We start from the raw sequence: 20,709 nt of genomic DNA, 5'->3' as shown, positions 1-20,709 counted from the left end.
ACCAAGCAACATATTCTTATATGCATAGATCCCAATAGTGTTAATATTATAACAAAAGTTCAATAAATACAAAAAACACATCAGATTAAAATCAATTAAGCTTTTACAAAAATATTAGGCGGCAAAACAAAAACGCTTATATACCCATCAAGAGCATCACTATTACATAAAGATATCTTAAACAACATAAATCAAAAAACAAACACGTACCAGAGATTCTAATAAAAACCGGTACGTTTGACAACACCACGTCTCGACCTCAGACTATTATTGTGCGCGTGCGCCCGGTGCTCGCAGCAAAATATTCGCAGAGGTCTTCTCGATTTAAATCGGAAAAACCCCGTAGAGAACGATTGAAAATTATTATATGTCGCGAAAAAACGGGACTACATGGCAGGCTGTTTTAAAATCGGACAATCGATAGATTCAAAATGGGAGATCTGACCGAATTGAAAAAATCGCAATAAGACCGAGACTGGAACGGCCACCAGCTACGCGGCCATGACGATAACGGATGAGTTGATTGTTGGTTAGAAAGTCTGTATGAAATGTTGTCACGTTGACTTGGAAAAAAATCAGTCTTTTTATTTACATATTTTTTTATAAAATATTAAAGATATATTTTAGTAACAAATACCATTTATTCCTAACGATAGATCTTCTTTCCGCTCAATATGTTCGTTTTCTAACTACAACCTTTTGAAAAACGTAGTATTAATGTGCCAGTTAATAAACATTTACAAGATAAATTACTCGGTTTTAACTTTAAATACGAGACTCACTACTAATAATATTCATGTTTTCATTTTCGTTTTTATTATTTATGTCTTATTCTTAAAGAATGGCAATTTAATTTTAGACAAATGAAATAAAAAATACTAATAATTATTCTAAATTATTTTTTGTATATTTTATATAAGAATATTTAAGTAAAACTTGTTTAAAAAATCGTATATGTGCGTAATTTCTATTTTATTTTTATTTCACAACAAAAAATTTATTTTGAATTATGAGCATTATTATTATTAATTAATTAATTCAAAAGTTATATTTGATTTTGTTATTCTATTCCTAAAATTAACCCCAATAACATAAGAAAGATAAACACATACATGTATGGTATGGTAGATATCCTAAATAACTTTACTTCTGTAAATCGTAATTAAATTTAAACGTTTTATAAATAATTTTGAATTTTTTATAAATTAATTTAGATTATTAATGTTTTATAAATATGTGCTGTATGTAATAATACAATCATTTTTATGATTACATGAAATGAAAACACTCAACTATACACCAAAATATATATATTTCAATAACACGTGTACGACTTGTATTAATGATTATCTTTATTTAAAATACTTAAAATCGTTTTTAAAAAAGTATTTAATCAATTCTTTATTACAAGAAGAATTCCGTTCTTATTTCGTTTCCACTTTCTACCTGATATTTTTTTCTATAAAATATTTGCACGTTGTCGAATTATTGTATAATTATTCATTTATAATCGTACTGTGAAAACCTTTTAAGAATCTTTATGTTATGTGGCAACGTAGTTTTGCACCATTACTGGCTGCAGACACTAGCCGAATCACGTGATCGGCCTTCCCGTCAAAATAGGCGACGAAACAGTCGTGGGCGCCTCGCGGTCAGGCGGACGCGACTTTTTTAAAAGGGGTGGGGGTATAGCGGCTTTGTCGTTGGACAAAGGCTTGATATTGGCACGTGCACCCACACCGGACAATGTTATTAAAATAAAATTCTAGGTTGAATAAGCCAAGATTTTTAGACCGTTGTTATTTTAATATATAATTTCCATTTAGGGCCATATCCTCATCCTTATAGTTCTGTTAATTCAACGAGTTTGAAATTAGAGAGTATATTAGAAGTATAAAAACAAAATTATTTTTACTGATTTTAAAATAATATAATAAAATTAGAAGTCAAAGCCTAATGCCAAACATAAGACAACTGCCGAAATAGCTCAGTTGGGAGAGCGTTAGACTGAAGATCTAAAGGTCCCTGGTTCGATCCCGGGTTTCGGCAAACGTTTTTAATATAATATTTCGTTTTTTATATCATTTTTAACATTTTATAATATATGATTTTTACTATGTTCAAGAGGTTAAAATATTTTTATTTCCAATTATTTATGCGTTCTAATTGATAATAACAATTCCTATATATATTATTATACTTACTATATTGTTATACAAACATATTATATATTTATTAATAAATTATCGTTGGAAGAACTTTTTATTCAGTTATTATTATATTTTAATATATTATATATATTTAAGTGTTATTATTATAAATTGAGTTAATAGTTGGCTAATTGAATGATAAAGGGATCTGTCAAGAGTTAATGGAACTACAGGCGGCTCCAGTCGGTTAAATGTCAGATAACCTAAAACTTGGCGTCCATTCGTATTTAATGTTTGTATAATTGCTTTTTATTTTGATCACGCTTAGTTTCAATGACTTTATGACTAGTACAGCTTATTAATTTTCTTTCGCTATGTCTATGCTGTAAAATACCTAGCCCAATTCGTTCTAGTGCATATACCTATAAATGATTCTAGCTATGGAAGGTAACCGACCCAAATGCTTTGTACCAAATTGTTTCAACGAAGTCGGTGTATTATTTCCTAAAAATCATGCAGTAAAGAAAAAGTGGCTAAAGTCACTACAATTAGAACATGAAGAACCAAGGCCTACAAGCTTCATTTGTTTGGATCATTTTGATGATGATGGTTGTATCCTGTAAATATTATGCTATGTTATTGTGACACTGTATAACTTTAGGTCAAACTGGAACTTTGCCTCGTTTATGCAAACCTGAGAAAAATAGAGCTGATATTTCTAATGAGTACAATAAAAATGATGATACCGAACTTAATAAAGAAACAAAATGTAATGTATTACAAACTGGAAATTCAAATGATGATAAATCTGTTGATCCAAATAGTATGTGTAGATTATGTATGAGTCACTCAAAAATAGCCATGGATAACATTTATAACAAAATTGATGAAGAACATACTATAGCACAGGCAATTCTTACATGTTTATATCCACTTAAAGTAAAAAGAGTTTATTTTAAACTGCATATAATCTAAATTAAATTTATTTTGTTAGGTTTCTCCTACAGATAGATTGTCTCAAAATATTTGTAGTAAGTGTTTGGAAATCTTAAGAGAATTTTATGAATTCCATAGATTCTGTTTGGGTATGGATGAGAAACAAAGAGAATTAATGTCTCTTGATGATGATGACAGCATTAATTCTGATGAATTTCTGTTAATGGAGTCTCTTGAAGATTATATTGAGAAGGAGGTCAGTATTTTTATTAATTGGTCAGTGTAATATTTGAGATTATCTTAGAGCATATCATATTAGGTGCAAATTCATAATATTTTGATATAGCATAATGTTAATAAACATATTTTAGGTAAATAAAACTGAAAATAAATCAGATGTTGATAAGAAATTTGATAAAGTCGAAGAAGAGTTATTAAAAGTGAGTATAATTGAGCTAAATTAAAATTTAATATAAATTTATTTGGGTAGGTTTTAGAAGGAGAAAAGTGTAATAATTTTGATAAAGCCTCAGATGATACCATTTATACTGAAAATATTGTTATAGGTAAAATGCATTAATTTTATATCTAAAACAGCATAATTTAGTTAGTGTATTTGTGTAGAAATTTTGGATGATGATGAACCTCAAATGGAAAGCCTACTAAATAACTTAAATTTACCAATTACTATAAAACCTGTTTTACCAAACTCACCAAAAAGAAGATCAATTAAAAGGAGAAGAAACAGTTCAACTAGTTCAAACTTGACAATGATTAATACGGGTAGTAATAATAATGAAGTGGTGGTATTTCCCAGTGGTATTAAAGTTCAAGTAAGTTATATATTATTATTTGATATATATTTTTTATAGTTGATTTATATCAATGGTTTTGTGGTATTAGCAATATTAAAGTAAGGATTCTGTAGGTTAAAGAAAAATATAATTCACCATTAGGACTGTTTCCATGTTCTACAGTTAAATATCTATATCATTTAGAATATATAAAAGCTGATAACTATTTGTATGAATATAGGTTAACAAAACACCATATAAGGTAAGATTTTCAAATTGCGTTGGTAGCTTATTGCTTTTTATCACTGATTTGTATTTCAGGCATATACAGTGCATAGTTTTTAATTGTCCTGCAAAGGCTATCCAAAAAAAACATATAAATACTCAAATATTCCATAACGAAATTGAAGTGACTGTATCACATAATCATCCACCACCTAATTCAAATGATCGAAGGAAACAAATGTTCTATAGCATTATGTATAAAAGAATGCAAAAAGATAAAGTTTTCAATTTTAGAAACCTTTATGACGAAATATGCAGTTTGTGAGTACATTTACTTTATGACATTTTTTATTTTATTATGGTGATCTTATTGGCTATTTGCAAAATGTATAAGCTGTATAAATTACGTGTATGTTAGAGATATTCAGTAGTTAAAAATACGATAGAAGGAAATAAAGTAGAAAAGAATAAATACAATGAAATTATGATTAGCATTTGAAAATTTTTATGTAAAACTTCTTGAAATAGCAAAACCAATATTGTCCTATACTATTTAAAGAGTACTTCTTGTTTATTAATATATTTACCACTTTACAAACGACTCTAAGGATTTTCATGAATATCTAAGGGTACTATATATATATATGTATACATTTATAATGCAAATTTTCTTGGATGATGACATGCATTTGCGGCACGCATTAATTTCCTTATTTAATCAAAAGAAAAAAGTGTGAAAAGCTGAGGATCATCGTTTGATGGTGGAAACTTACGGTGAGCATACTTTAACCTTAAAAACATGTAAGGCGTGGTTTCAAAAAAAGTCAAAAGTGGTGATTTCGATGCGTCACATAAAGAACGTTCTGGTAGCCCAAAAAAGTTTGAAGATGATAAACTGCAAGAGTTATTGGATAAAGACCCAAACTAAACTAAAAAACAATTGGCCGAAGATTACGAGCAATACGAAAAATCCAAAAGATGAGTGCCACATCAATTGAATGACAAGCAAATAGAAAATCGAAAAATCGTCTATGAAATGCTTCAAAGGTATGATCGGAAGTCATTTCTACATCGAATAGTTACGGGAGATTAGTTACGGTAAAGTGGATTTATTTTGAGAACCTAGCAAAGCCGGCCGATCGACTCCAAGGCCAAATCGTTTTCGTTTCAAGACTCTATATTTGGTAGGACCAGAGTGGCGTGGGGTATTACTAACTGCTGAAAACTGGTTTAGTGACAGTTTTCAGCAGTTAGTTAGGTTTAGTGGTAAAACAGTTAATAGTGATCGCTACTGATAACAATTGCAATTTGAACAATGCATTGATCGAAAAACCTCCGGAATGGGCCCGAGAGCACATGTGAGTAATTTTACAGCATGATAACGCGCTGTTTCATAAAGCAAAACGGGTCATGGAAGCATTGAAAGTACTTGGATGGGACATATTATCGTATCCGCTGTACTCTCCAGACCTTGCCCCGTTCAACCTGCAATTTTTCGAATCAATGAGACACGCGCTTGCAGAGCAGCACTTCACCAATTTCGAAAAAGTTAGAGAATGCTTCGATAAATGGTTTTGCTCAAAGGCCAAACTAAAATGATGGATAAGATGTATAGAATCCAATGGCCAATACTTTAAATAAATAAATGTTTCCATTTTCTTGAAGATTATGTAGTTATTTTTTAAACACTGTAATGACATTCCAGTACACCTAGTAGTCTATCCAAGATAACAGTGAACTCACGTTATCACGATGTCGAATGTATTGTCTATCGCAATTTTTAAATTAATTTTAAAATCAGACATTGTCCTTCCCATTTTATTCGAGTTAAAACAGATACAATACGGTCTGATACGTTGGAATATCATATATCATATTTATATTAAAGACTACAAATAAAGATAATCAAATATTACAAAGGATAATGGATTATTATTAATAATTTGTATACAGGCTATAATAAGCTTTATAATTTAAAAATAATAGTCAATTAAAATTAAAATATTAGGTGCTTGCGTGTATTCTGATAATTTTTCACTTTAAAACGACATTTATTGAGATAAATTGGTACAATATTTGATATCTTAGAATATAAAATATTTATAAGCTGTAATACTATGTCAAAAAAGCCATCCAATCATCGATCCATTTTCACACTCCTTCAGCATTTCGAAATTATGTGTGAATCAATCTGAACAAGTGGTAATCAGAAGGTGTTCATCATCATCATAAATCCATAATCGGCGCTTGGGGGAATGTCTGCTTCTTAACCAATACGCTGCTGTTGTTCTGTAGGACATTCTTCACTAAATCTTTCCGCAGTTGGTGGTCGGACAATGTTGGTTTCTTATATTTCAGACTGCTTTCTATGATTTTGGTCCATGTTTTTTTTTAGGAGCTGTTTTCTGAATCTCCCATCAAAAATCTGAGGCATTTGTTCGTATTTTATTCGACAGACATGTCTAAATCATTGTAACCTGCGCCTCTGTATTTACCCGGTCAATTGAAAAGTTCCCGGCCTACCATAGTAAAACACATTTTTTTGGCAAAATTAGTTTTTTTTATTCAACATAATTCCCTTCAAGGGTGATACACTGATTATAACGACCTTCCCACTTTTCGATACCATTTTGTAGAACGATTTGTCCTTTGCTTTTTTTTGAGTAAAATTTCTTCCCAGCGAGCATTCTTTTGAGATCTGAGAACAGGAAATAGTCGCTGGGGGCCAGATCTGGAGAATACGGTGAATGAGGAAGCAATTCGAAGCCCAATTCATGGATTTTTGCCATCGTTTTCACTGACTTGTGACACAGTGCATTGTCTTGGTGAAGCAGCACTTCTTTTTCTTCAAATGCGGCCGTTTTTCGGCAATTTCGCATTTCAAACGGCCAAATAAGGCGATGTAATAGTCGCTATTGATGGTGCTTCCTTTTTCAAGGTAGTCAATGACAATTATTCCATGCGCATTCCAAAATACAGACGCCATAACCTTGTCAGCCGACTGTTGCGTTTTCTCACGCTTTGGAGCAGGTTCATCGTGTGCAGTCCACTCGGATAACTGTCGATTGGACTTCGGAGTGAAATGATGGAGCCATGTTTCATCCATTGTCACATATCGACGCAAAAACTCAGGTTTCTTACGCTTGATCATCTTCAAACACTGCTCCAAATCATCAACTCGTCGTTGTTTTTGGTCAAAAGTGAGCTCGCGCGGCACCCACTTTGCACAAAGCTTTCTCATACCCAAATATTCGTGAATGATATGATGTACACGTTCAGTTGATATCTTTAGAGTGTCTGCTATTTCATTCAATTTCAATTTACGGGCATTCAAAATCATTTTGTGGATTTTTTAAATGTTTTCGTCGGTAACAACCCTTTTGGGCGTCCACTGCGTTCAACGCCTTCGGTGCTCATTTCACCACGTCCAAACGTAGCATACCAATCCTTGATGGTTAATTTTCCTGGGGCAGCGTCCGGAAACTCGGCATCAAGCCAAGTTTTTGTTTCAACTGTATTTTTTCCTTTCAAAAAACAATATTTTATCAACACGCGAAATTCCTTTTTATCAATTTTTTTACAATAACAAAAATTGCTTCACTCAAAATGCTATAATTCACAAACTAATGATCCGACTGCTATCAAATTTATAAACGCATATTTTGAGAGTTACGGCTAACTAAAAAACATATGGATTTAATTCTAGTCACGCCATCTATGTGTCAGGCCGGGGACTTTTCAATTGAACTGTTATTATTCAACTGTGCACTATATAATTGTCGTATCTTACACGAATTACTTAATATCTATTGCGATCTCGGAAAGAAACAGGCAGAGTTTACCTTAGGCATCGCATTTTAAATTCTTCAAGCTTACAAATTTTAGATTTTAGAACAGTGCCCAAGTCTTAGAGCCGTACAGAAGGATTGGCAGAATAAGCGTTCGAAAGAGGCGGATTTTAGTCTTCATTGTAATGATACGTCTGTATTAACGAATATAGCGCGATTGTCAGCGAACGCGAGATCGGTTAAAGAGTTTGTAGCGTCAAATTGAACGCCATGTTTGTTTTTAAACGTTTCTCGCGTTATTGCATCCATTACACCGCTGCTATGTTGAAACGCAGTGGAGAGGGGATATCGCCTTGGCGAACACCGGCTCGGATCTGAAATAAACTTGACAAACCATTTCACCCTCGTACACAGCCGATGGTACCGTCGTAAGACGCCTGAAGGATTATCGTACACAACCTCTATTGGGTCTAAATCTAGCCTACTCTTCTCGGTTTGTCTCCTCGCCAACTCTCCGAAGCGATTTATATGATCTTTATAAACAGCTTTCCGACGATTGACAGGAGGCCTATACCTCGATTGATCGACCCCAGCGGACTTATACCACACTTTATTTATCTTATTGTCATTCACAATTGGTACATTGTCGGCCCGTCATCAGAAAATAAAACTTCTGGAGTGTCAATTGCTGGCGGAGTTGCTAATAATCATGTGGTTGGTCATAATTGTACGTAGCTGTATGAAAAACTTTCTTCATCGTTCGAGGCTTTCATCGGGTAACTTCACGAAGGTTCCATCTGCTTTTTGAATATTGCCGTTGGTAGATTTACTCCTGCCGTTCAATTAGAAGTTGCTATGTCTGGTTGGTACACTGGGTGCGGCAAAACTTCCCATTCGAGCTGCAATATTGTATCCTTCTCAACGCATACAATCTATGATGGAGTAGCGCCACTATAACCTTATAAGTTTTCAATGGATTTTAATAAATTTTGTGTCCTATTCATTGTTGATTGTTTCATAATTTGCGTCTGTATACACTAATTACTCAGGGGAAATTTTTTATTTTTTGTAGAGAAATGTCAAAGCCATCGAATTTGCGTACATTAAAGAGTGTGAGCTTATCTTAGTACACAAAATATCTAGATCAAAATCATAAGAATTATAGTTGAGATGATGACATCAAGACCGAGCACATTTTTTCAAGTTTTCAAGTTACTTTAATTTTATTGAGATCTTCAAATATATACTAACAGTACAAATTGAATAAAGCTGCGACATCTTTTCCTAGACCTATTATTTTATTATGTATATTTTACACTATTATTAAATATAATACGGAATAAGATACTTATTTTTAGGGATCCTTATATAAAGTCTTTAGTACCATTAAATAAAGTTATTAATGAACTATGTAAACATAATACTGCAGATATGCCCTCAGTACATTCCTTTGACGAATTTTACAATACTATTGAAAATGACGTTTACTACAGAATACATTTTATAGATAATCAGAAGCAATTCTATCAGGTAATTTTACGTCTTTAATTGTTTATTTTAATTACAACATTTAACTACCAGGATAAGTTCGAAACGACTGATGGTGCCAAAGCAGTGGTATTCTCAAATTCTGACATTATCAGACAATATTCAGATAGCAAATTAATGTTTGTCGATGCCTCATTCAATATAGACACGGAGGATTTCTATTACCAACTTGTAACTGTCCTCGTCTGGGTCCATGAAAGTGTGAGTAATATTGACAATAACTATTTAGTAACAGACTTAACATTTTGGATTTTAGTATTATCCAATACTCTTCGCATTGGTTAATCAGAAATCGCAAGATCTTTACAAGAAAATATTTAATTTCTTGTATTATACTCTTGCACCCAATTTACGACCTGATGAAATTATTACCGATTATGAGGCAAATTTATATTATGCTTTAGGAGAAACTTATGTAGAATCTAGCATAGGTAAATTTAATCAAGCAATATATTATTATTTATTTAATAATTCTTCCTGTGGTATACATTACTAACGGATTTTATTTTCAATCTCAGGAATGAAAGTTTTATAATTTCATTGTTGGTATAAATTATTTTTACAATCACTAATCCTATCTTGATTTGTGCTTTACATTTTTAGGTGGTTCTATATTTTACTTTACTCAAAACTTGTACAAAGTAATTTGCGGATTACAATTAGCCAAAGAACTGGAACTAAACTCCAATTTCCGAAGCATTTATAACATGCTTCTAATGCTGCCGTTATTGCCCGTTAATACCATCGTTGACGGCTTAAAAAATATTGAAATTCAAGCAAAAGAAATGGGACTGGAATCGAAAACGGGAGATTTATTTCGTTACGTTCATAGTGAGTGGATAGAGAAGGTGACACCGGAATTGTTCTGTGTTCACCGCTTGGAAAATCGCATCAACGAAAACATAGTCGCCCCGTTTAAAAAACTTAGAGACCTAATAATGCTTTCCAAGAATAAATCTAACAGGCATCAATCTGCTTCAGTTTCTATAGTTCTGGTAATTGACAAGTTGATAGAACTAGAGAAATTCTTGAGAGAGACTTATAGTTCTCCGTTAAAAAAAGCGTTCGCTAGAGACCTGAGCAGTTCACAAAAAAAAATTGTTTTGAAAGCATGGAATTTTATTGAAGACCACCCCAAGATAAATATCAACAATTTCTTTATGAAGGTTTTAGGTTATATTAAATGCATGGAAAATCAAGTAAGTGTCTGTTAATATATAATGATTTCATATTACTATATATATATATATATATATATATATATATATATATATATATATATATATATATATATATATATATATATATATATATATTTAGTATGATTTTCTTTTAGTTGTGGATTTGGGGATTTTATAGATATGAAGGAACTACCCAGGATTATCTAATAAATGCATCTAACTTTTCAATAATTAGTGAGGAACAAGCAGAGCCTAATGCCATTCTTGAGGTATTTTGTCATGTTTTTATAAATCCTATGACTAATTATTTTTATATTTGCTTAAAAAAAGAGCATGGTTGCACACCACATATCACAAGAAGATGAAGATGAGGGAAGTGATGGACTAGTAGAGGAATATTACATAGAAGAGGGTGGAAATATTAAAAAGGTAGACAGTAGCAATGGTATCGAAGATTTACATGCAAAATCCGATAACATTGCAGAATCCCAGGTACGTAATTGTTAAACAATAAAGTAAATATTAATTTAGATTATTTATAGGAAATGGACTGCACTAGTGACGAAAAACAAGTAGCTTTAGTCATGGAAGCAGTTCTAAATGAAAATGGAAATTTAGTATTGCAAAATGGACCACAATCTTCATCAGAAAATAATATAATTACTTCAGAAACCTAAATAACAGACTTTAAAAAACTGTACATATTGAACATATATATGTCTAGCTGCTGATTTTTCATCAATTATATATAGATACATTTTTGTATTTCTTTTCTTTAACTGTATATAGTATCATTTTTTGTATTGTTAGGTTTCATTAGAAGAATAAAGTTATTCTCTTATAATGGGTATTTATTTCCTTCTATAAAAACATCTGTTTGAAATAAATGGCTGAATTATTTTATTCAGTGACAAAACTTGAAAATTATAAATAAATAATTGTCTAATATTTATTTCTATTTATTTACACAAAATGTTAAACCTATCAGAAAAAACACTGAAAATGTTAGCACATCTTAATCTTTTAATTTTAATTAGAAAATGTCAAATACTGCAAAAGAGAAATTATTTTACTTTTAACTGAAAACAAGAAAAAATACACAAATAAATTTATATTTCAATTAACAATCAAGATGTACATCTAAAACAACTATATACATACAAATTGATCTTTTGATATCATTACTTCTAAATCTTTCCAAATAGTTTATGCAACACAAGGGCACTTAATATTTTGCCAAAATTTCAAACATACAACACATTAAAACAATTTAACATATGCAATAAAAATTATTTGGCAAAATACTTTTAGTGCTCCCAATTTTTTAAATCACAATATTATTTTTTATCTTCAGTCATTAATTTTTAACTTAAATTTGATCCAACATTTGGTGGATTTATATTAGCTGACAATTTAGAGGGCTGAACGATTGATGTTTTCCTAGCCGGAACAGTTTCAGGAGTTGGTATTGCTTCACCAGTTGGAAATGGCACAGATCCAGGCACTTTCAGAGGGGGTTTGTTAATACCACCCATCTTTTGCTTTGCCATTTGATAATCACCTGAATCAAAAAACTTCTGACCTGTAAATATCACAACTCAATCAATATTGATACATCATATAAATACATCTTAAAATATTTATATAAGCAAAGAAATATTTTAATTACAATTGCCCTACCTTTAGCTAACCTCTTTTGCAAAAAGGCAGAGTGACCTCCTAGTCTTCCTGGGCCTCCTGGTATAGCGGGATATTTTGCTTTTAATTTGGCTTCTTCCATTTTCTCCAATTCTTGTGGAGACATTTCTAATTGTGCTTGATCGGACTGATCGTCGCTCATTGTCAACTTTAAAGTGATAAAAATAAAGGAAACAATCTATAATACTAGACAAAAAATATATATTGAAAATTATTTACCAATCTATAAGAATTCAAAATGTTTAATTTACAAATGCAGTTTCAACACGTTTTAATGTAGAAGCAATGGTAAAATCCGCTAAACTTTGGAAAAACTTATTTTTTTAATGAGAATATATTTTGTTGTTGACAAGACAAGAAAATGACAAATGAGTTAAAAGTCGGTTAAAAGAAGACCTTGGTTTTAAAAGAAACTAGTTATATTTATTATTTAAGGTAAACATTCAAAATAGCAAAAAAAACTTGCAATTTTAGAATAGTTTTAAATTCTGTTAAATGTATATTTGATTAAATTATTTATATTAAAAAAATTGGGTAGATGGCGCAGTCATCGAAAGGATATATATACTAAGAGGCAAAAACTAGAAATCAATTTTACCGGCACTGTCTAGACTATATTATTTACTTGTTTTTCATTTTCTAACGTTCTAGAGAAATTACATTGTTATAGAATAAAGCTGGTAATTGCTATTATAAAAATGTCTTTAAATACGGCTCATATAAACGGAGGAGTGTTGATACATTCTGGGGAACAGTAAGTATAAGAATACAGTAATGTATGTGATTATTTCACAATTATTAGTATTAATTAGAATTGTGACTAATGCTATTATTTTTAAAGAATCTTACTGTTTTCTGATAATGTCAATGTGGAATGGTCAGGACAAGAGGCTAGTGCCTTCCGAAGTAAAAAAAATGGAAGGATTTTTCTTACCACTCACCGTGTTATTTTTAACAATAACTCCCTTTCTGATGAAATGCAAAGTTTCAGTTTTCCATTTGTAACTCTCAGTGAGGTTTGTTTTTATACTTATATACAAATAAATTTTACAAAATCTGGGAATTTCACAGGTAGAAGTTGAACAACCAGTTTTCGGAGCAAATTATGTAAAAGGGAAAGTGAGAGCACAACCCAATGGTAACTGGGTAGGAGAAGCAAAATTTAAGATGACTTTTAAACATGGTGGGGCAATAGATTTTGGTCAAGCATTGCTAAGAGCTGCTCATTATGGTAGGTTTTCTTAGTATACACATACATTATTAAAAGTATAAGGGCCTAAAATTTAATATAAAATATTGTTTTTTGCGCAGCAATTAATGATGATATATCAAGCAGTGGTAAGCAAAAGATATATAGAGGATAATCAAATGTATTAAAATCTATTACAAGAAAATTGATAAGGTTCCTAAATTAAATCAATGCTTGATTAACTAATAGTTTTTGATGTACATTAGAGGTTTTATTTTTGTTGTAGCTACTAGAGGTGCTATGAATGCCCCACCTCCATATGAACCTCCTCAGCCCCAATGGTATGCAGCACCTCCTCCAGCTTATGCGCCACCACCTCAAGGTTTACTTAATATTTGCATACTTGATAATTTCAGTTCTAAAATATGTTTATCTTTTGCAGGCTATTATGGATGGGTACCACCTACCAATGTTTTTCCACAACAACCACCAACGGACGGAGTGTTTATGACTGATGCACCACCTCCATATCCTGGAATTTACCCTGCTGGACAGCCAAATGGTTATGGACCTCCAGGTTATGGTGGCCCAGGAGGGTATCCTCAGCAAGGTGCTTCAGGATTCCCTTCCGGAGGACCTAGTGGATATCCTCCACAAGCTGGAGGATATCCCCCACAGGCAGGAGGTTATCCCCCCCAAGCAGGAGGATATCCTCCACAAGCTGGAGCATTTGCTAACTCTGCTGGTATTTATACGTATATTAATTGCTAAAAATATATCTTTTTTACTCATATATTTTATACTTAGTTCAAAATCTATCTGTATATGTCTTAACTTTTAGATGCTAAAGCCGCCGAAGCAGCGCAATCAGCTTACTATGATCCAAACAGGCCTCAAATGGCCTATGTACCACCTCCAGCCTATTATGTAAGTTTTACATGCAACCAAGGTATATCAATTAAATTTTATCAATTCCTTCTCCATTATTAGGAAAACCCTCCCACCTATAACCAAGCAACAAATCCAAATAAGAAAGAGCAGTAAGTTTTGATTACATTGGTATATAATAATCTGCACTTATATATGAATTACAAGGAAACAAAGAATAAATAAATATATATTGTTAATACATTATACATAACTTACTCTAATCAATATTATTTTATGTAATAGAGTTTATATTTTAAAATATTGTTATGGACTATTTTATTATGTATAAATGAAATTATTTATGTTCTTGACATAGTGTGTTAAAATTATCTGTTAAATTATAAACCTGTCACAAGCTATGCATGTAGCATATTTTTATAGTCTATTGATTTCAAACAAACTGAATTGTTATATTTGTTTAATAAAGCTTCTAATCTAAATTGTTAGTTTTATTCTATATGTAATGAGAAGTGTTTAGAGATAGGCACAATTCTTATTAAAAATGTTTATTATATTCTCTGCTAAAAATTATTAACAACCGTCTTCAAATATTAAAACTAAGGTTTACTGTAACGCATGGGATTGGTCTATCTGTATCAGGATTATACAGAATTCTGCGATAATCATTCCTTTGATACATATTATATGTATTTGTTGTATGTATAAATTAAATGTTTCAGATGAATGGAATTAACGGATATAATAAATTGCATAAAGCACATATAAATATAATGTACAATTATGACAAAAACACAAAATATACAAAAATATTTCAATAAATATACTTCAATGTTTGATTATTAAAATCTAAAAATTTCTATTAATCTAAAATTTCTATTTCCCTACGCTAAATCAAAGGAAGTACGTGGGCAGAACCATATTTATATATCTTCTCTCAACTAAAGCCAGTTAAACGGTAGCAAAATTAATCGATAAAATAGTAATTACAAAGTTCGATTGAATTATGAATGTTTATAAAAAACATTTTAATATCTAGTCAGTACTTCCATCAACATAATAATAATTCATTAGAAAGTTATTAGCGGATATGACACAATACTTCAGACAATTTAACCCAGAGTTAAAATCTTACATCAATAAATAAGCTTTTCCAAAATGATGCCTAATAGTGCATAGTTGAAAATCGAAGATAATAACAAAGATGAACTGATTTTATTGAACATTAACAGGGTCTAAAAAAATTAACAGGTTTAAGTTGTTATGTTTACAAATATATATTTAAAAAAATGGCAATTATCACAAATTGTTAGATTATTTCTAATTTTAGACAATTCATTCCTTTGTCGTAGTTCTATCTTATCTGTTTACAACTCATTATTAGATTATGTAACAAAATTAAAAGTGTGATATTTTCTTGTTTTGGTAAGGATATTATAATAGAAACGATCGGTAGGATGAATATTATCTCTATCTCCATCACAACTAAAAATCAATTTAAACTATTTAAATTTTTTTCTGTCAAAAATTTGCCTGAAACACCTACCATACTTTATCGATCTTTTTAGGACCAGTAATCTGTGTCCATTTACTCTCCTTGTGACGATTTGATATCATCAGTCCCAATATTTGAATCCAGAGGGATATAGTGCAACTTTGTATGTTATCCCAATTTGTTAATATTAAAGTAGCAAAACTTAAAGTGTCAGAAGCTTCCTGCGTATCGTCCAAATCACCAAAATATTTTAAATAATTTTCAAACAAAAATGAATGAAATTTATTTGGTTGTATACTAAACTCTGCCACCAATTTTTGTATATCACAATTTATTCGATAAGTATTACCTGAAAAAAAAAAGAACATTTATGATGTGATAGAAATGGGGACAGTAATATACCATGGTTGCGCATTTTGGGATTTAATACTCGTCCTAAACCGTGAAAGAGCCCCAGTGATTCATCTTTAATCATGCTTTTTATTGTTAGTTTTTTTTCAACTCTTTTCTTTTTTAATCCTTGTTTCTCACTTGTACTTATATCGATATGTAAAGATTTAGCATCTAAGTAAAGTAGAAATATTTTTAAATTAAATAATAAACAATTTTTTCAACATACCTTTTAGACTTGCAATATAAATTTGATTCATAGCTGATCTTAGGTCACCCATTGATGTTGCTATTATAGCTTCTATAGTGTCAGAAGATGGTCCTTTAAATAATTCTGACTGTGCTATTATGTCTTGTGCCCTTTTTAAAGCTTTTTTTAATAATGTTGGAGCACAATAATTAAAACTAAAATAAAAATTATTATTAAAAATATTTGAAATCTAGTTTTGCATTATATGTATTTTTTATACTAGTGAAAAACAACAAACTCTAAAATTTATCTTATTACCATATATTAGAAATACTATATTTAGCTTGTATTTCATCTGGAAACAGTAACCTTTGCAAATTTAAATCATTACTACTACAATCCGAACAAACAAATATAACAGGATAGGTAGCTCTATAGTAAGACTCTCTAAAATTGAATACTTGATGACCAATAATTAATAATATTAGGTATAGAACTTACTCAAGAATATTGAAAAATTCATCATTTTTTTTAATAAAAACATTTGGAAAATCTTTGACCAACAATATTTTTTGAACATTAGTTTCATCAAAAAGGGAATTATATTTTGATTCTATAAAAAACTCTAAAAATTTAGCAATCTGTCCAGGTCCTTTGAGTAATTCATAATCAATATCCACTGGATTAATCCATTCGATTACCTTAACGTTAATTGACCTACAAATTGTTAAAATTGTTGTTGATTTGCCACATCCTGTGGGTCCTGTTATGAGCAAAAATTGGGTATGTTTCTACAATTAAATAAATTATCAACTGCTCTTAGCTTTAAGATAATTTGAATATTTGCCTTTTCTTTTGAATTTAAAGCAAACTTTATCCATCCTTCAATTTCCTGAATCTTTTTAGAGTGAACAGCAAGATCTGCTGTAGATTGAGGGATAATCATCTTTTGAAAATCAAAGGAAGACTTTTTTATAGGAATGCTAAGGCTATCTGTATCAACATCACTGCTCACAGTTTTTGTTCGTTTTCTTTTGGGCGAACTTTTTTTTTCATCTACACTTGTTTCTGGACCAAAATCAAATGACTTCCACTTAAAATCACAAAAGTTATAATATGAACGCAAAAATCAAACATTAATTCTGACACGCATTCTTACCCGAGTAAATTTCTTCATTTTAACACACAGAATACAGAGACTGTACTATTATTATTATTTCTGTATTTTATGTTTTAAGACTTCATATGTTAAATATTCGTTAAGTTATATTTTATGTATAGTTATAACAACTTAAGAATTTTACAATTGGACATGCATAGTTCATATCACAACTATTTTTATATTTTTAAATAGAAAATATATATATATACTCGATCATACAATTTTCAATGTGTAAACACAACCATAGAAAAACACAACCTAATTGATCGTCAACATAGAAAATCAGTTGTCAGTTGGTTGTCACATTTTATAGGTTATACATTTTGAACATTAAATAATTTAAATCCAGTTTTTTTTATAATACATATATTTAAAATGGCAGAAGTAAATCGCTTGAAAATAGGACCTAAGGAAGGTGTTAATTATCCAATACAAGTAACCTATTGCGGAAACTGTACAATGCCTATAGAGGTATTTTAGGTTAAATATGTCACTTCATATGTGTATAAATTATTTATTTTAGTATTGTGAATATTATCCAGATTATGACAAATGTAAACAATGGTTGGAGAAGCATTTGCCAACGGAATTCGAAAAAGTAAAAATAGGAGATAATGAAACTCCAACAGGAGAAGAAGAAAAGAAAAGGCAAAAAAGAGGTGGAAAAGGTATTATTAAAACCAAAAAGAAGGAAGAAGGGCCAAAGCAAGTTTGTGTATCAAGAGCTCCAAGAGGGAAGAAGAAGTCTGTCACCGTAGTAACTGGTCTTAGTACTTTTGGTAATTTATTAGTGAAATTAAAATAAAATATATGCAATAAAAGTGTATATTCCCCAGATATAGATCTTAAAGTAGCTGCCAAATTTTTTGGTCAAAGGTTTGCATGTGGTTCTTCTGTGACAGGGGATGATGAAATTGTAATTCAAGGAGATGTCAAGGATGACTTATTTGATGTAATTCCAGATAAGTGGCCTGAAGTAAGTTCTGTAATAACATTATTTATTTTGTACAATGCATATATATTACAGATTGATGAGGACCTTATTGAAGATCTGGGAGATCAAAAAAGATAAATTAGTGTTATATTATTTATTATATTAAAAAAATATTGCATTAAATAAAGGTAACAAAATAAATGTCCGCTTTTCTATTCAGAGTTTTCTTCATTTTCCATTTTAACAGGTACTAAAAATGGAAAATGCTTGTTTAAAATGCTAAGGATTTCTTGAACTTGTTCTTCAGTTAATCTTTCTTCGCTTTCTTCAATCATCTAGAAATATTTATTTAGAAAAAAACTATAAGTAATTTATAAACTTACCAGTTGTATTTCCAAAGGTGTACTAGGAGGTGAATTAATTAACATTAACTTTTCTGTCTTATTTAAGTTAAATTTCTGTAATTCTTTAAGACATTGAGTTATACTTGTATTAGTTTGGCTTTTACTTGGAGTTTCTTCCAGATACCTTAAGGTCTAAAAAATATAATGTTTAGTAGACAACTATTGCTATTATGTATTTGCACACTATACATATACAGCACTATAGAAACAAACATGCCAAATGTTTTTCAAAAAGGAATTTTGCTATAATACTTTTATATTTGTTACTTACCTCATAAGTAATGGTGGCAAGTTGTCCTTTCTGTTTCTTTTTACTTTCCTTAATTTTTTGTAAGTGAATAAAAACCTCATAGTTACTAAGACTTGCTGCATTTGAATTTATTCTAAAATAAAATGGGTGTTAATTGAATTAAATTTAATATTTACTATTTACTAACATTTCCATTTTTAAAAATAAGGTTATGCCCACAAAACATTGAAAATTCTTAAACTTCGTGATTATATCAAAATGTAATGAATACAAACTTCAGTTCTCATGGTCAGTACAGACCTGAGCATTCGGCGCGAATTTCGAGCGAAAAGTGAAAATACGCATGAGCAGATCTGAATTTGGCGAACATTCGACTAGCGGATAATAACACCATTTAAGATCTGTCATTCGACGGCCAAGTGACGTCAGACCGACTGCTACGTTGCCGATTCTTAAGTTAGTATTTATATATATGGAAAATAGTATACAGTAGGTATATCTGAATATATATATAAGAGTTGGTATAGTGGGGGATTTACACATTTGCCGCCAGCTGTATATCGAAATTTTACCGTTCATCTTAAGTTTGTAATCCGTTAACCTAATTCACAAACAAACTAAATAAATATTTTTGTTAATTAGATCATGCAAATACTAAAATATCGCAATATAAAATAAAATATTGCTTTGCATAGTAGTAAAATTTGTATTAAATATTTGTATCTCGTTTATTCCATTTTCTGCTTTCTAACATTTAAACTTTTAGGGCGCTTTTATTTTAATTGGATTATTTATCATATTTTACAGTAAAAAAATAGGTTTTGTGCAACCAACAGCAAAAATGAATAAATTGAACTAAAATGTATTAAGGCAAATAATCTAAAATTGCCTACAATAGATTAGTCGGTAACGACTGCTATGTGACTGTAACTAAAATAATAATTTAAAAAATAGTTTATTAATATGTTTCTCTGTATTTCGAGATTTTGATTGTTTCTGGTCTGTGATCGGTGGCTAATTGAAATATTACTCCAAAAAGATAAGGTCTAAAAGCATTAGTGTTCCAAACAATTGACAATGATCCTATTTCGGTTGTTGATTAAACTATATTTCTACACAATTGAAAATTAAAGTATCTAGAATTATAATAAAAAAACGAATCTTTTTTTCGTTTTTTCGAACGAAACATCTTTTCCCATTACCAGAATATAAAGCAAAATGCACAGTATATTCCCAAAATGTTACCAAAATTACTCCCATCTACGCAACTTCTTACCCTACTCGTATTTAATATAGTAATTTGGAGAGCATAATTGGCAACAACACACGACTGAAAGTGTTTTAAATAGGTACTTCTGTAAAATAAATAAAATATAAAAAAATAAACGCTACTAAACTCTATTTAATGAGAAAAACACTAAGCAACAACAAATAATTTTGTTGTTGATTAAACTATATTTCTACACAATTGAAAATTAAAGTATCTA

At 30.4% G+C, this 20,709-nt stretch overlaps 6 protein-coding genes and 1 non-coding gene across 11 annotated transcripts; 4 read left to right on the top strand and 3 right to left on the bottom strand.

The window, feature by feature from the left end:
- The first annotated feature begins 272 nt into the window (after positions 1–272).
- Positions 273–11,466, top strand: LOC143206557 (uncharacterized). 3 transcript variants are annotated; one of them, XM_076419161.1, is made up of 16 exons: positions 273–537; positions 2,589–2,759; positions 2,812–3,089; positions 3,145–3,342; positions 3,458–3,526; positions 3,577–3,652; positions 3,711–3,919; positions 4,015–4,142; positions 4,202–4,426; positions 9,252–9,423; positions 9,475–9,642; positions 9,698–9,872; positions 10,045–10,640; positions 10,778–10,891; positions 10,953–11,114; positions 11,165–11,466. In XM_076419161.1, the coding sequence occupies exons 2-16, from the start codon at positions 2,591–2,593 to the stop codon at positions 11,297–11,299; spliced, it is 2,874 nt and encodes a 957-aa protein (XP_076275276.1). In that variant the 5' UTR covers positions 273–537; positions 2,589–2,590; the 3' UTR covers positions 11,300–11,466. The 3 variants fall into 3 exon arrangements, with proteins under 3 accessions (XP_076275276.1, XP_076275275.1, XP_076275278.1); XM_076419163.1 differs by lacking the exon at positions 273–537 and adding an exon at positions 2,386–2,442; XM_076419160.1 differs by lacking the exon at positions 273–537 and having other exon boundaries at positions 2,372–2,759.
- On the top strand, positions 1,977–2,049 carry TRNAF-GAA (transfer RNA phenylalanine (anticodon GAA)). The gene has a single exon. It is a non-coding gene; the product is annotated as a tRNA-Phe (tRNA).
- On the bottom strand, positions 11,456–12,686 carry endos (endosulfine alpha). Its single transcript, XM_076419188.1, has 3 exons — positions 12,540–12,686; positions 12,303–12,468; positions 11,456–12,204 (listed from the first exon to the last, which is right to left on the bottom strand). The coding sequence occupies exons 2-3, from the start codon at positions 12,460–12,462 to the stop codon at positions 11,987–11,989; spliced, it is 378 nt and encodes a 125-aa protein (XP_076275303.1). The 5' UTR covers positions 12,463–12,468; positions 12,540–12,686; the 3' UTR covers positions 11,456–11,986.
- A 225-nt stretch (positions 12,687–12,911) lies between these two features.
- On the top strand, positions 12,912–14,879 carry Wbp2 (WW domain binding protein 2). 2 transcript variants are annotated; one of them, XM_076419178.1, is made up of 8 exons: positions 12,912–13,074; positions 13,162–13,336; positions 13,392–13,551; positions 13,632–13,658; positions 13,796–13,891; positions 13,952–14,254; positions 14,351–14,436; positions 14,500–14,879. In XM_076419178.1, the coding sequence occupies exons 1-8, from the start codon at positions 13,019–13,021 to the stop codon at positions 14,551–14,553; spliced, it is 957 nt and encodes a 318-aa protein (XP_076275293.1). In that variant the 5' UTR covers positions 12,912–13,018; the 3' UTR covers positions 14,554–14,879. The 2 variants fall into 2 exon arrangements, with proteins under 2 accessions (XP_076275293.1, XP_076275294.1); XM_076419179.1 differs by lacking the exon at positions 13,632–13,658 and having other exon boundaries at positions 12,913–13,074.
- Positions 14,880–15,649: 770 nt separating this feature from the next.
- On the bottom strand, positions 15,650–17,899 carry Rad17 (Rad17 checkpoint clamp loader component). 2 transcript variants are annotated; one of them, XM_076419171.1, is made up of 8 exons: positions 17,632–17,899; positions 17,320–17,565; positions 16,974–17,263; positions 16,791–16,919; positions 16,512–16,687; positions 16,295–16,456; positions 15,944–16,241; positions 15,650–15,882 (listed from the first exon to the last, which is right to left on the bottom strand). In XM_076419171.1, the coding sequence occupies exons 1-8, from the start codon at positions 17,647–17,649 to the stop codon at positions 15,783–15,785; spliced, it is 1,419 nt and encodes a 472-aa protein (XP_076275286.1). In that variant the 5' UTR covers positions 17,650–17,899; the 3' UTR covers positions 15,650–15,782. The 2 variants fall into 2 exon arrangements, with proteins under 2 accessions (XP_076275286.1, XP_076275287.1); XM_076419172.1 differs by having other exon boundaries at positions 15,759–15,899; positions 17,632–17,894.
- Positions 17,900–17,922: 23 nt separating this feature from the next.
- On the top strand, positions 17,923–18,769 carry DENR (density-regulated protein). Its single transcript, XM_076419183.1, has 4 exons — positions 17,923–18,105; positions 18,158–18,413; positions 18,471–18,610; positions 18,662–18,769. The coding sequence occupies exons 1-4, from the start codon at positions 18,010–18,012 to the stop codon at positions 18,704–18,706; spliced, it is 537 nt and encodes a 178-aa protein (XP_076275298.1). The 5' UTR covers positions 17,923–18,009; the 3' UTR covers positions 18,707–18,769.
- Positions 18,708–19,545, bottom strand: Polr3I (RNA polymerase III subunit I). Its single transcript, XM_076419187.1, has 4 exons — positions 19,410–19,545; positions 19,244–19,355; positions 18,952–19,104; positions 18,708–18,903 (listed from the first exon to the last, which is right to left on the bottom strand). The coding sequence occupies exons 1-4, from the start codon at positions 19,415–19,417 to the stop codon at positions 18,781–18,783; spliced, it is 396 nt and encodes a 131-aa protein (XP_076275302.1). The 5' UTR covers positions 19,418–19,545; the 3' UTR covers positions 18,708–18,780.
- Positions 19,546–20,709: the final 1,164 nt, after the last annotated feature.

The sequence above is a fragment of the Rhynchophorus ferrugineus genome, unplaced genomic scaffold, assembly GCF_030347505.1.
Source record: "Rhynchophorus ferrugineus isolate W39M unplaced genomic scaffold, kcgeb_rfMv2 rfM1, whole genome shotgun sequence".
Classification (NCBI taxonomy): Eukaryota; Metazoa; Arthropoda; class Insecta; order Coleoptera; family Curculionidae; genus Rhynchophorus; species Rhynchophorus ferrugineus.
The sequence above is the reverse complement of the archived record's forward strand: the minus strand, read 5'-3'. Positions and strand labels throughout refer to the sequence as shown.

What these genes read in the sequence shown, in the direction of transcription:
- DENR (XM_076419183.1), top strand. Translation starts at nt 18,010, where the DNA reads ATGGCAGAAGTAAATCGCTTGAAAATAGGACCTAAGGAAGGTGTTAAT. An exon ending in ACTGTACAATGCCTATAGAG is followed by an intron (nt 18,106 to 18,157) that starts GTATTTTAGGTT and finishes TATTTATTTTAG; the next exon opens with TATTGTGAATATTATCCAGA. An exon ending in AACTGGTCTTAGTACTTTTG is followed by an intron (nt 18,414 to 18,470) that starts GTAATTTATTAG and finishes TATATTCCCCAG; the next exon opens with ATATAGATCTTAAAGTAGCT.
- LOC143206557 (XM_076419160.1), top strand. Translation starts at nt 2,579, where the DNA reads ATGATTCTAGCTATGGAAGGTAACCGACCCAAATGCTTTGTACCAAAT. An exon ending in TCGTCTGGGTCCATGAAAGT is followed by an intron (nt 9,643 to 9,697) that starts GTGAGTAATATT and finishes TTTGGATTTTAG; the next exon opens with TATTATCCAATACTCTTCGC. An exon ending in TTATGTAGAATCTAGCATAG is followed by an intron (nt 9,873 to 10,044) that starts GTAAATTTAATC and finishes TTACATTTTTAG; the next exon opens with GTGGTTCTATATTTTACTTT.
- endos (XM_076419188.1), bottom strand. Translation starts at nt 12,462, where the DNA reads ATGAGCGACGATCAGTCCGATCAAGCACAATTAGAAATGTCTCCACAA. An exon ending in GCAAAAGAGGTTAGCTAAAG is followed by an intron (nt 12,205 to 12,302) that starts GTAGGGCAATTG and finishes TGATATTTACAG; the next exon opens with GTCAGAAGTTTTTTGATTCA.
- Wbp2 (XM_076419178.1), top strand. Translation starts at nt 13,019, where the DNA reads ATGTCTTTAAATACGGCTCATATAAACGGAGGAGTGTTGATACATTCT. An exon ending in GCTAAGAGCTGCTCATTATG is followed by an intron (nt 13,552 to 13,631) that starts GTAGGTTTTCTT and finishes TTTTTTGCGCAG; the next exon opens with CAATTAATGATGATATATCA. An exon ending in AGCATTTGCTAACTCTGCTG is followed by an intron (nt 14,255 to 14,350) that starts GTATTTATACGT and finishes CTTAACTTTTAG; the next exon opens with ATGCTAAAGCCGCCGAAGCA.
- Rad17 (XM_076419171.1), bottom strand. An exon ending in CTTTAAATTCAAAAGAAAAG is followed by an intron (nt 17,264 to 17,319) that starts GCAAATATTCAA and finishes ATTTAATTGTAG; the next exon opens with AAACATACCCAATTTTTGCT. An exon ending in TTATATTGCAAGTCTAAAAG is followed by an intron (nt 16,457 to 16,511) that starts GTATGTTGAAAA and finishes TACTTTACTTAG; the next exon opens with ATGCTAAATCTTTACATATC.
- Polr3I (XM_076419187.1), bottom strand. An exon ending in TTGCCACCATTACTTATGAG is followed by an intron (nt 19,105 to 19,243) that starts GTAAGTAACAAA and finishes TATATTTTTTAG; the next exon opens with ACCTTAAGGTATCTGGAAGA. An exon ending in CACCTTTGGAAATACAACTG is followed by an intron (nt 18,904 to 18,951) that starts GTAAGTTTATAA and finishes AAATATTTCTAG; the next exon opens with ATGATTGAAGAAAGCGAAGA.